The following is a 13,464-nucleotide window of genomic DNA, read 5'->3' as shown; positions in this document are numbered from 1 at the left end:
GTATAGACCATCTGATGAAGATAATGTATAGCGAAACACGTGTTGCGTTTTCCTAATACTGTTTAGTGAAAATCTAACAATGAAGTGTTTCATATATATATATATATATATATATATATATATATATATATATATATATATATATATATATATATATATATATATATATATATATATAAATCAAAATCAGGCAAATTCACCTAAAGTACCTGAAATACCTGAGTTGAGACGTTCTGACTGTATAAAGAGGCAGACGACAGGATGACAAATTCAGTTTGAGGAGTGCCTAGAAGATGACAGTATGACCAGCTGTCGAAAGCGCTCGCAGATAATTAATAGAAGATATAAAGCTTCAAATCCTTTTTGTGAAATTTAATATTAAAATACTGAAAATAAAGGAAAATTAGTTGCATCATTCAAAATCAATATATATATATATAACTTGGCAAGTTGACTTGGGTGTCACACCAATAGGTGGTTCCACTTATGTTTCGCTTGCGTTTACGCAGCTATTTTAATCAAGTACTTTCTTGGTTTTTTCTCATTTTGTCTTCAATCGAGGACCGCCTGCCCGGTACTGACGATGCCCAATAGGCTGAAACAGCTGTATACCGGTGGCTCTTAAATTGAAATCAATATGGGAATGATCAAAGAGTACTTATCTATTTATTTTTTGATTTTCATGGAATTATTTTCCAGCAGCTTGACTGCATTAACCTTTCTAGATTTCATATCATTTCTAGAAACATGTGGATTCGTTTTCCGATGGCATTTCAGGTTAGCTTCCCAAATTTCTGCTACCGCAGTTGTCGGTTGATTGGTCAAACCACCAACACTGACATAAAAACTTGGCAAGTTGACTTGGGTGTCACACCAATAGGTGGTTCCACTTATGTTTCGCTTGCGTTTACGCAGCTATTTTTATCAAGTACTTTCTTGGTTTTTTCTCATTTTGTCTTCAATCGAGGACCGCCTGCCCGGTACTGACGATGCCCAATAGGCTGAAACAGCTGTATACCGGTGGCTCTTAAATTGAAATCAATATGGGAATGATCAAAGAGTACATATATATATATATATATATATATATATATATATATATATATATATATATATATATATATATATATATATATATATATATATATACTGTATATACTGTGTATGTGTATACTGTATAATATCATGCATGAATATCTACGTATCTACCTACTATTTAGTACAATATGAATAATTTTGTCTCCGGTTCAAAAGATTTCCGATTCCGAATGATATTTTTTTAAAATCATATGAAATCGGGGATGTTCCAATTCCGACGCGAAGAATGCGTTGATTCGATTATACTATCACTAGTTACTGTAATGTTTTTTTGGCAATCCCATGTTCAAAGAAATGCAACACCCCACAGACACTAAGCGCTAAGTAATTTCTTAGGGAATTAATGGTTTTATTTTAGCTCTTCCTTCATTCCATAAATGGTAATTGATGGTTTCGTTATTTACAAACTAATGATAATTTCCGATAATTACAATACGGTGGAATGTTCCAGACATATAATTTGCAACACAACTATGCCTGGTTATAACTTTATTCAAATTATTACATTCGAAGAAACATTTTATTCCATTCATATTTTCATATTTTGTTCACCAGTTATACTGTGTAAACAGTGTTATGTATGAATAAGCGGACTATTTTTTATTTTACGCTAAATTGTATGTTATTCACTAAATTTTTATTATTATCACATCAACTCCAAAAACTTTTATTCAGCTAAAGAAATGAATAACAGTCAGGAAATGATGCGATTTCAAATATTTTTAATTGCTTTATGTTGTCTTTTGATGTGATAATCTATTTCTAATTCAAATTTTGACAAAACTCAAAATTCGTATTTTTCTGTTTGAGGTTAGGTTAAATCCAAAGTGAGTGGGTCCAATCGACCCTCCACCACAACCCGCAAGGATTTATTGTGGCTCACACCTGTTCACACTCGACCAAATAAACCCAGCTTCTATACGAAGCCGATTAGTTTGTATGGTGAGTGGTCTTTTAGGTTAGATGGTAAGAGTACGACTCTGCCGAACTCTAAAAACCTGATTCGGTCCCCAGCGGGGCATGCACAAAGTATGTGCTCTGGTGTTTCATCATTTTCCAAACAGAGGCGACAAACACTGTCTTCCGACAGTCCGATTCTCTGTATATGATGATTCAAATGACAGTGACCTGTAAGAAGGCCTGTCAGACATCGTAGTTCACCCCTACTGTAGTCCAACAACTGTTTGATATCAAGCTTCGAAGGGTGAATAAACGCCTTGGAGTGAGCCAATCCTGGAAGATTCAGCCAGAAGTCTGTAAATCTTCCTGCCAACCAGGTGTTCAATCTTTGTTTGGCAAAGCCTAAAGCGATGCCAATGGCAGGTTCTGGTCTGATGAAGCTGCTTGCAGCACCCTCCTTTGCAAGGGAGTCAGCAGACTCGTTGCCTTCTAGACTAGTATGGCCAGGAATCCAGACCAGAGACAAAGTCTTCGCTTTCTGCCCGAGAATATTGTTATTGACTTGTGTATGAGGTTGGATTCTTTCAATCTCTCTGCACACAATTCAATAATGTGAATTTTTCTTTTTACTTTTGTCTCAGATCCGCACAGTTTAAATAATGGAAAACTAACTGTTTAGTATTTAACTTATCAAAGTTGATGTATGAAAGTTGTTCAAAAACAGTTTGAGGCTTTCAGAAACTATTCCAAGCTGAATTGGACTAATGGCCCTAAATGTGAATGAAAAAATAAAAGCAGACCCCTGAAAAGATGAATGCTTTTGTCTTTACTATTAGTGGAGCTAGTCTCAAAAACGACCAAATCAAATTTGGTCAAACAAGTGAAAAATGAATTAGAATACAAAAAATATGTTTATCGAAGAGGAACTTATATATTTTGATTATTAAAATATAGGGAATTCAATGAAAATATTCTAATATATAGTGTTCAATTCTTAGTGTTACAAGCAATTTTCTTCGTAGAAAAAAATGAGATAATTTAATGGATCTAACAAAACCTTTAAAATGTTGTTTTTCAATTCAAAAATTATTGTTTATCAGCACCCCATGCATCGATACAAAATAATTATAATTTGAAGTACATCAATATTTTTGCCAATTTTGATAAATTGAACAAAATATATTAACTACCTGTTTTGTCCAACATCGTTAATCTTTATACATTGTTGACAATCAATAATGTGATAAAAAATCGAAAAATTCCAGTAAAAAATATTAACCGACCTAAAACTATTTCGTATCAAAACGGAACTGCACACACACACACACACACTTGCGATTAGCGATAACATGTTACGTCTTTGACTTGTTTATTCATTGGCCATACATATCTCAATGTTTGTGGTGAACTTCTTGTCGTCACATATTTCAACGACAAAATGTAAAAAGTGATCAACATTACAGAGATTTGAATGTTTTGTCCATATTGAATACTGAACGTGCAGGTGTTATAATTATTATAACTATTATACTATTGAAAATTGAATCAAGTGTTGTAACGCGTTGTAATAAGTGATGTTTTATATTATATGAACAAAAGTTCTTTCGGTTTTTTTTAGTGACATAAAATTGGTTCCAGAAATGTGTATAAAAATATTGCTCAGTTGATTTGGATCAATCTTTGGTTAACTACAGAAGTACATTCAAACGAATTCGCGTTTAACAGATCGTATCTAAATATTTTGAGATCAAAAATTTGTCATTATCATCTAAAAAGTATCGAATTATTATCTACTCTTATATTTTGTATAGTGGCATTGGGGTCTTATTTAATAACTCGGTAGACATGAAGTAGTCGTTAAAAAAACGTAACAAATGAAACATGAAACAATAACACCAAAACCTGCGTCTTAGGCATTTCACCCTTCCCGTTCGACTTAAAAAACAAAACTTATCAAGTTCCTCTTTTCTCTGGGTAATTTTTGAAACAATCATTTCATCGATTCAAACTTTCCAAGTTTTCCAAAAACTATATATATATAGAATTGAAATATGAAAGTATAGAATGCTGGAAGTCTATATGGGTCAAACAAAGAGACCATTAAACCTCAGAAGTAGGGAAACAGGATAGCCAACCACAAAGGGGATAACCACACATCTGAACAGCTGCACATTATTATGTAATTTTTTATTTTTATAAAATGATGACATATTTCATCAATATGGATCAAGGACCAAAATTGAAAAAAAGATACATTTGAGATGCATTTTGAGGTTGAAGAGATAAGCCACAGATTTAATTAAAATTCCTCGAAGATCATCGAGATTGTAGTTATGTCTTGTTGAATACATACGTTTTCATTATCATCAGAATCCAGGTTTTGTTATAAACCCCTCAAGTCATTGTTTTTAATACGTCTCGGGTTTTGAAAATCATCATCTAACCAAGCACCCTCTAGGTACTTCCTGAGCAATTGAGTATGTCAAAACCAAACTGGCACTACATATCGATCATTTGAATTTCAATAAGAGTATGCTGGAAAAAATTTGTCTCCCTTCTCTTGATGTAACAACTAGTCAGGAAAATTAAAGACCAAGGGAAAACCATCAAGGATTGGTTAGAAGTCATCAAGTACGGTGTATATACAAAAGAGAGAAAAAATATGCCGTGACAGTTACTAATTACGTAACCACATCGACATTCAACTTGTTTCTGGGTTGCAACGACTTCCAAATTGTCGCTAGTGGAAGCATTTTCTGCTCTTTGTTACCCATAAAATTCGTTGTAATATTTTTTCATGCATGTATTGCATGAAATTAGTGAATTAGTGACTGGTCGGCATTTGGATTACTTCAAATTGGCTTTAGGTACCCTGATCATCAGAACAAATGCTCAATTCGATTCAAAAAATATGCATACATTTATGTAACAAATGAAACTGAAACAATCACGCCCAAGCATGCGCCTTGCACCGCACCCCTCCCATTAAACTCAGAAGTGTGCCAAATTTCCCGGTTCCACTCTTTCATTTTCACAAGTAACCCATTTAAATCGATTATTCTATTTTTTCTTTGTTGAGCTGAGAGATGAATGGTATTCAATAAAGCCAAAAACTTCAACTACATACACTCTGTTTAAGTTTTCTCCACGAGTCTTCAGGAAACTAAAAATAAGTCCTTAACAGCAATCACATGTAAAATATAATGCCTCATTTCCAAAGAAGACTGCAAATCTGAGAATGAGCACATATGCTAAAACAAACCTAAATGTAGCTCTAACTCTCCGAAATAACCTACAAAAGGATCAGACCCTGGTCCGTCCTTCTTCATTGACCTAGTTTCTGAATCTTCCAATTTGCCGTTTACAAAATATCCATCGAACTCACAAAGGGTAGGGAATGCCTCTGATTTGTTAGAGTAACTAAAAAGGCAAAATCTGTGAATGTCCCGCCCTCCGACAAACCTTTCCCCAACTACAAAAAGAGGGGGTTACACTTGCCCCCGACATACTGGACAGACAGTATCAAGCAAAATGAGAGACATAGTTCTGTAGTTTTATTAGACAAATTTTGTGAAAGTATGATCGAGTTGGAACTGAGTTGAATCAGAGAAACCTCTACCAAACTCCCAAGCACCACTTCCACCTTTTACATTGAACAGTAAAGAGTCGGCCATATTCTGCAGTTTCATTGGACAAATTTTGTAAAAGTATGACCGAGTTGGAACTGGGTTAAATCAGAGAAACCTCTGATTTGGGAGAAACTCCCAAGCACCACTTCCTTTTGACCTCTTAAATTGAACAGTAGAGAGACAGCCATATTTCTTCTGGGCTATTGATTCAGTTTCGAAAGGGGTGCAGAAATTATAATTGCAAATGTCCCCAATTACTTTGCCACACAGTAAAATCAACTGTGGTGCTGACTGTTCACGAAATGAAGTATTACATCCCCGAAAAGTATCCAAAAAATCGATGAGGACTGCTTGCACCAAAACGATTTGAATCCTAAAAAGACCTAATAAAACACATACCTCTCCCATGTCGAGTAAGTATCAGATAATCCGGGGAGTTTGATGTTAAATGCAGCTCTTCATGGGACGGGACACAAGCACTCTACAGCAAACTGACAGTATCACGGGCGCGGACCCACTGGCGGATTTTGGGGCGAGAGCGCTGCGCTGCCGCGAGAAACGTATTATTGAGCTTCTACGTCACACTGCGGACCCCGAAGAAGACGGCGCGACGGCATAGAGGAAGGGGGTGGTTTCTACGGCACGGACACGTACCGCCGTCAGCCAGTGTTGCCAAAGACGCGTGAAACACACAAAAATTGCGCATTTTAGGTATCGTCGCGAATTTGATGCGAATTTTCTGTGCATTTTTCACACTGCTTTTTTCTTCAGCAAAGTTATTTCGTCTCAAAGTATATCATACCCATTATAATTAAATATGATTCTTTACAACATTTCGTGCATACATACAATAAAATATGCTTCCACTCTTTTAAAGTTCGTTTCACAGGTCACGGAGTGATCTACGCTAGATAACGCCCTAGGTCAAACGTTGGAAGTGCGGTCCATCAAAAATTTAAAAAATGTCCACACAATGAACGACTGAAGCGAGCAAATCAAGATTGTTGAACTGTCACATAATTGTAATTAGATAGGTTATGTTGGCTTTGAGGACCACTGTGGTTTTTGGCTTATTAGCATACACCCGCGACTTGTGAAAACCCCACAAAAAAAAGTATAACGGGGTCAAATCGCGCAATTTCGGTGGACAGTTCACATCACCTTAACGTGAGATGACCATGCTTTCAAATCGCTCGAGCAGAATATCCAATATGGCATGAGCTGTGTGGCACATAGCGCCGTCCTGTTGAAACCGCATGTCGTTGGTATCCAGGCCAGAAGTTGATAATCATCGACCTATACTGCTCTCTCTAACGCCATTTTCCTTCAATGGTGAGGTCTTTCCATTTGAAATGGAGGTGAAATATCTAGGCATTTTCCTTGATGAAAAACTCACCAAGAACGCTCACTTGGAAAAAAATTTACACAGAGCCAGACTGTCCCTATGGACATGTCGAAGGATTTATGGTAGAAATTGTAATTTAGGTTCCAATCAAATCCATTGAATTTATGTGATGATTGTCAGACCAATGTAAAGCCGAAGGCTTTACAGAAAACGGCCCAGGCGAAGGCCTCTGGCTTACAGAGACATCAGTGGTGCCATAAGTACCACACCATCAGCGGCCATGAAGATCCTTCTAGATTTACCTCTTCTCCTCAATTTTCTGGAGAGAGAGAGGCTGGATGGACTGGACTGCATATAGACTTGCACATTGCCAATTGCACAGCAGACTGTTGGTTGATACTGAAAGTCACAGCATTCTGGAAATGACCTCTGACTCTATGCCTTCAGCTGTAAGCTACGAACTGCCTTATAAAGTACTGTTCCCGAGTAGAGAGGACTGGCTCCTCCGGGAGAAAGAAATATTAAGGGCAGGTGTTTTCCGACGCAGTGAGGTTGGAAGAATCCAACCTCATAATATAAAATAAATATATTCTCGGGACAGTCAAGCAGCGTTGGAAGCTCTTGGCTCCTACTGAGCAACCTCTAAATTGGTAGCAAATTGCCAAAAACGACTCTCCTCAATAGGAAGACAGATTGTCTCTGGTCTAGATTCCTGGCCATACTGGCCTGGAAGGCAATGAGGCTACTGACTCCCTTGCAAAGGAGGGTGCTGCAAGCAGTTTCATCGGACCAGAACCTGTCATTGGCATCGCTTTAGGCATTGCCAAACAAAGATTGAACACCTGGATGGCAATAAGATTCATGGACTTTTGGCAGAATCTTCCAGGGTTGGCTCACTCCGAGACGTTTATTTACCCTTCGAAGCTTGATACCAAACCATTGTTGGACTACAGTAGGAATAAACTACGATGTCTCACATGCTTTCTCACAAGTCACTGTGATTTGAATCATTATATGCAGAGAGACTCGGACTGTCGGAAGAGAGTGTGTGTCGTCTCTGTTTGGAAAATGATGAAACAGCAGAGCACATACTTTGTGCCTACCCAGAATCAGGTTTTTAGAGTTCGGCAGAGTCGTACTCTGACATGAAAGACCACTCACCATACAAACTAATCGGCTTCGTTAAGAAGCTGAGTTTATTTGGCCGAGTATGAATAGGTGTGAGCCACAATAAACCATTGCGGGTTTCGGTGGAGTGCCGGCCGTTGGCAGTGATGACCTGACCAACGTTGTTCTCAAAAAAATATGGACCGATGACGTTGCTAGCCCAAAATCCACACCAAACAGTGACTTTTTCGGGATACATGTTCGATCTCATGTGGATTGGTTTCGTCCCAAATTCCACAATTTTGTTTGTTCACGTACCTATTCATCCAGAAATGGCCTTATCGCTGAAGATGATTTTTCGATGAAAATTAGGGTCAGTTGCCAACTGATCCAGAGCCCTTTCACAGAACTCACGTCGTTGTCTATGGTCGTTTATTTTCAGTTACTGGATGAGTTGAATTTTCGGCGGATCTTGCGTTTCGTCGACATACAGGTGTTGGTTGATCGTTCACTGAACCACTGAACACAAATTTATCCACCACATTGCGAATAATCCTCTCTGTAGGACGATTATGGCGACCGTAAAAGGGGTGAAGCAATAATTTCAGTAGACCTACTTAAATAATATCGGCTATATTTATTAATATTACAATAGTAAAACGTATGTATCAAACTACTTGTATGAGGTATTGTTTGATTATTTCCAAACATAAAAATTACTTCAACTTAAAACAATAAGTGCAAAAAATATAGGGCTATCCATACAAATGAATACAATAAGTGTACAATTACATGAAATGAGAATCAAGTATGTTAAATTAATTTCAGAGTATCAACCTAAAGCATGAACCGACATTGCAACAAGTTAAACATCTATCGAAAACACTTTTTCCTCATCAGTTCTAAAATGTCTCTCAGTCATCTCCTGAAGAAGACTAAGACTAAGTTCAGGAGACGACTAAGTCCTGGTCATCTCCTGAACTTGGTTAGCAAAACGTGCGTCGAGAAACAGCATTTTGTACTGGTAAGTGAGAAGTGTTTTCATTTCAGGCTAGAGGTTCAAAATTTTACTTATTGAGTTAACAATGTAGACACAAATCTATACTTATAGTAAAAACTTACTAGTTGGATACTGTGGTATAGAGGCGAATCGAAAACCAAACATGGAAAGGGGGCTGAAATTTTATTTGTGGGGAGAAATCTTTATTTCAGTCACCCACTCGGCTAGTATATATCAGGAAAATTAATTTGTGGCCTGAACGAAATGAGCTGATCACTATTGTAACAAGCAGCCAGGTAGCCCTTGGGACAGTGACGAACTCAAAAGTGACATCCAGAATAGTTTGGAAATGCCGTGAAGAACTGATGAAACTAGTGGACAGGTCTAGATTGTGTATATACGAGGTGCCAGGACACTCAGGCATCGCAGGCAATAAAAATGCTGATGAGTGTGCCAGAAACGAATCATCAACTCCAGATATAGGGCCTGAACCAGCTGTGGGGTACCAATCAGGGGTACGGAACCAGATTGGAAAATGGGTTTGTAAGAAACATAGAGAGTACTGGGAAAACATAAACCCACACGAGAAAACATTCATAAAGGAGCTATCTAAGAAGACAACTAAAGAACTGCTTCAACAAAGCAATGATCGGCGCAGAACAATCACAGGGTTACTCACTAGACACTATCCATTAAGAGGACACCTGACCTCAACTGCAGGCAATACAACAGAAAGACAGAAACAGCTCGTCATATTTTATGTGAAGGTGGAGCACTGCGTCACAAGAGGCAATGAATTTATAGACAACTCGAATTAGGTCCAAAAGAATATGACACATCCCGCAAAGGATCTATACAAATTAGTACAGGGAACGAGATTATTAGAATGGGTGTCACAAAAAAGATAGGAGGAAAACGCAATAAGCTCACAAGACCGCAGTGTTTTCCGTTAACACTATAAAATGCTTCATTTCGCTTCCTGCAGTAGGAAGATAAATCGCTTTCCGTATTTCTGTGTAGCTTTCACCTCACATCGGCAACTAGATGAAATCAAAGCTAACTTCTTATTCGGTGGTGAATGTTGAAGTTTTGTTCTGAAACACACCGCCGTAGGGACCCACATTCATCATTGATAAGCAAGGTTCAAGTTTTCAGCCGAACCCAAATAAGACATTTCCAAAGGGGAGCGTGCTTGTTTATATCAATGACAAAATAATTACTAAGCTGACCAATAGGTCCAGTGTTATTCTGCCACAGGTTTCTTATTATTGCATATTACGCAAGCTGATACTGTCGTGAAATTCGTAAGCGGTCTTTCACATGCCTCACACCAATATTGACCCATCTCCATCATAGAGACCGTATCGTGGATATTAACGTGTTGATACCAGCCACCGTTATTGTTCCTTATTGAATAAAATCGGAAACAGCACCAACATAACTTTTTTATGCTGCCATCAATCGTTTCGATCTGCACATGCGCATTCATCACGCAATATAAATCGGCAGGATCTTCTAAGGTATCGGTGATGTTGAGCATTCGGTGACCGATTCTCAAAGCGCTATCACCTTCAGATGAGTCTGCTACAACCCCTTCATCTTCACCTTCACCATCCACGACTAGCTCAACGACCATGTCTTCATCTTCATCGCTCTCAGCGTCAATTTCAACTTCGTTGACTTCAAGGTCAATCTCCACTTCATCGACTCCAACAACTTCTTCAACTCCGACACCTTCTTCAACTATCACTTCTTCTAGCGGAATGTTGACATCCTCATCATCTGTCTCGTCTATCCAATTATTAGTATCAATAGCAGATATTCTGTTTAATGCAGCAACTATTTTTCGAGTATTCATCTTAAAGTTTTCTCACAGATGCAGAGTGAATGAATGAACTCTAGGTTTGCAAGTCGACTTATAGAGGTAGTGGTGGTAGTGCGACTCCCACTTGACTAGTTTAGAGTGGAAGAGAAGGAGAAGTTATCCCACTATCCTTTCACATGATGTGGATTTGTATAAATAGAGATCGTCGGTATAGGAGAGAGCATTCAGAGTTTATGTAAGTCATCTCTTAATATTTCTAATCGAATTAGTAAAATTCCGTTTCCAAAAGAGTGGAATGAAAACCAAAAGTGTGTGTCTACCCAATGATGATTGCAGGGGCTATTGTGTGCTACTTTTGCCAAATAAGTAGACCTAAGGATTCAATCAATCCATGTACTGGTATGTGTAGTGATTGTGTGTCGCGGATTCAACTATCGCCTCCTTCTCATCCGTCGAAGCGAACAAAATCGGATTATCGTCAACAACAGTTACAGTGTCTAATGAATAATCTGAACCTGAATGTTTGATGAAAAACGACAATAAGATAAGGACAGAAGGCAGAAAACAAAATGATTAGATCCGGGCTGGTAGGCCGTGGTAGTACCAAATGTTTCATCGGAAACTGCGGCAAATATCTTTAGTGGTATATGCATTAACTGCAATGCATATCTCGAAGTCTCAACAATGACTGTCTTATGATGATTCCGGCCATTGAAGCCTAAATTCTTGTATTGAACTGAATATATTTTTGAAAACAGGCTAGTACACTATTATCAACATCATAGGGTGTGGAGAACATTCTAACCTATGGAACACCAACGAATATTGTATATTAAAACTCGAGTGGCATCAGTTTCTTCATTAGACAATCCTTTCAACCATAATTGTTTTGTCTTTTTATACTTTCAATTAATTAAACGCATCTTCAAAATATTTTGATTTTATTTTTGTATGTTGCTTTCGGTTATTTGAAAGAATACATATATGTATACCAATTTAATTACCGAACGGTGTTCGTAGCATCTTTATCAAATGCAGAGCAAAGTAACTTCAATACAAAGAAAGGAACCGACTTGAGGAAATATTTTTCCGCCGCTTTGAAACTTCACTTCGTGAAATTCCAACTGCTGCGGTCATGATTGAAGTATCACCTATTTCTCATGTATTTAATTTTCACGCTTTCCGATCGGATTTAGGGAACTTTTGGCATCCACATCGCGTAAAACAACTACATTGGGTTGGCAACACTGCCGTCAGCGCGAAACCTGCCCCAAGCCCCTGAGTTCCTCGTTTTCCAATCGGGATATGGAGAACATGGCCGCACTTACCTACATTACCGCGGACAGGTGGCTTTGGACCCCTCGAAGGTGATGGTATTTGATTGAACGGGGTCAAGTCTCAAGTACTTCATCGCTTCGAATGACACGCCTAAAATAGAGTAGAAACGTTTTCCGACTGTTGGACGCCATTTTCAATTTATATTTTCCTGTGGAATCCCAGGTAGTAACACGATCTCACGATATTCTATGAAAATCAGTGGTATATTTCCTTTCAGTGGCGAGTGAGAGGGAATTGAATAGGCTTGGTTAGGTTAGGTTTCCAAACCAGTAGCCAATTGAAACTAGAAATTTTTTGGATTTTACCTGCATACAATTTTCTTCAGGAACCGGAGCTAATTTGAGTATTATAATGACTGGCTAATTACATATGATTTCACAAGACTCATTTGGAACTTTTTTTCTTGTAACCGATAGGATAGCAGGTTTTTACCTGCTATCCTGTCGGTACAATTGGCGGTTCGTTCGTATTGGATAATTTTTACTAACAGAGTTTTATGATTGGATGAAGAGTCGTGAAATTAAATTTGAAGTCATGTTATGGTGACGAATAGAAATCGCGAATGCGCGAATGGTTATCGCCGTCGTGTTCAGTTCAGGAACTGATCGCGATTTGAGTATTGATATTCGATATTGGTGCAGTTATAATTACATATAATTTTTGTTGTCTGTTTGATATGTGGCGTCCTTGGACAAGAACTAATCGTAATAACGAGTGTGATAACAACGCAGACTTTTTCTAGTGTAGTGATTACAATAGCGATGGTGAACAATGCGAAAAAGAGAAACCAATGAATAAGATTCGGATACATTCGAATATTGAAACACGGAGAGTATGTTTCAATGTATATAAGAATCTACATCTCAAGTTTGGTTTCGAGGGAAACAAACTATTACAAGCAACATTAGATTTGACCGAAATTCCGTTCTCAACTGTACGTAAAATAGTCAAAAACAAACCTTACAAACGCAAGACGCGAAGTGATACAGGATTACCAAAACCTTCAGATGTTCATCTAATAAAATCATTGAAAAAAACAATATCCGACTGTAACAAAAGCAATGAGATTCCTAGAACTGAAATCATAGGGAAGAAATTGAATACTTCCGGCCATAACGTGAGCTGCTGTGACAAAACTCTTCAGAATTGGAGTTTTTAGATTTAAAATAATGAACAAAGGGCAAGCAGTTATGAAAAGCAGAAGAATAGTGGAATTGCCTAA

General features: G+C 37.8%; 1 protein-coding gene across 8 annotated transcripts in view; it reads right to left on the bottom strand.

Moving 5' to 3' along the window:
* Window positions 1-13,464, bottom strand: part of Atpalpha (sodium/potassium-transporting ATPase subunit alpha) — a 157,403-nt gene that overhangs the window by 51,225 nt on the left and 92,714 nt on the right. The window contains exon 1 of one of the 8 annotated variants that reach the window (XM_023161028.2): window positions 6,027-6,186. The exons of 6 other annotated variants lie outside the window; for them this stretch is intronic. In XM_023161028.2, the coding sequence (XP_023016796.1) occupies window positions 6,027-6,035 (9 nt within the window). In that variant the 5' untranslated portion in view covers window positions 6,036-6,186. Of the gene's footprint in view, window positions 1-6,026; window positions 6,187-13,464 lie in introns of those variants that run through there. One more of the 8 variants, XM_023161031.2, reaches the window with a different exon arrangement.

Source organism: Leptinotarsa decemlineata, unplaced genomic scaffold (assembly GCF_025532065.1).
Source record: "Leptinotarsa decemlineata unplaced genomic scaffold, Ldec_3_MD MMD2_tig00026282_RagTag_RagTag, whole genome shotgun sequence".
Lineage (NCBI taxonomy): Eukaryota > Metazoa > Arthropoda > Insecta > Coleoptera > Chrysomelidae > Leptinotarsa > Leptinotarsa decemlineata.
This window is presented reverse-complemented; position numbering and strand designations above follow the sequence as displayed.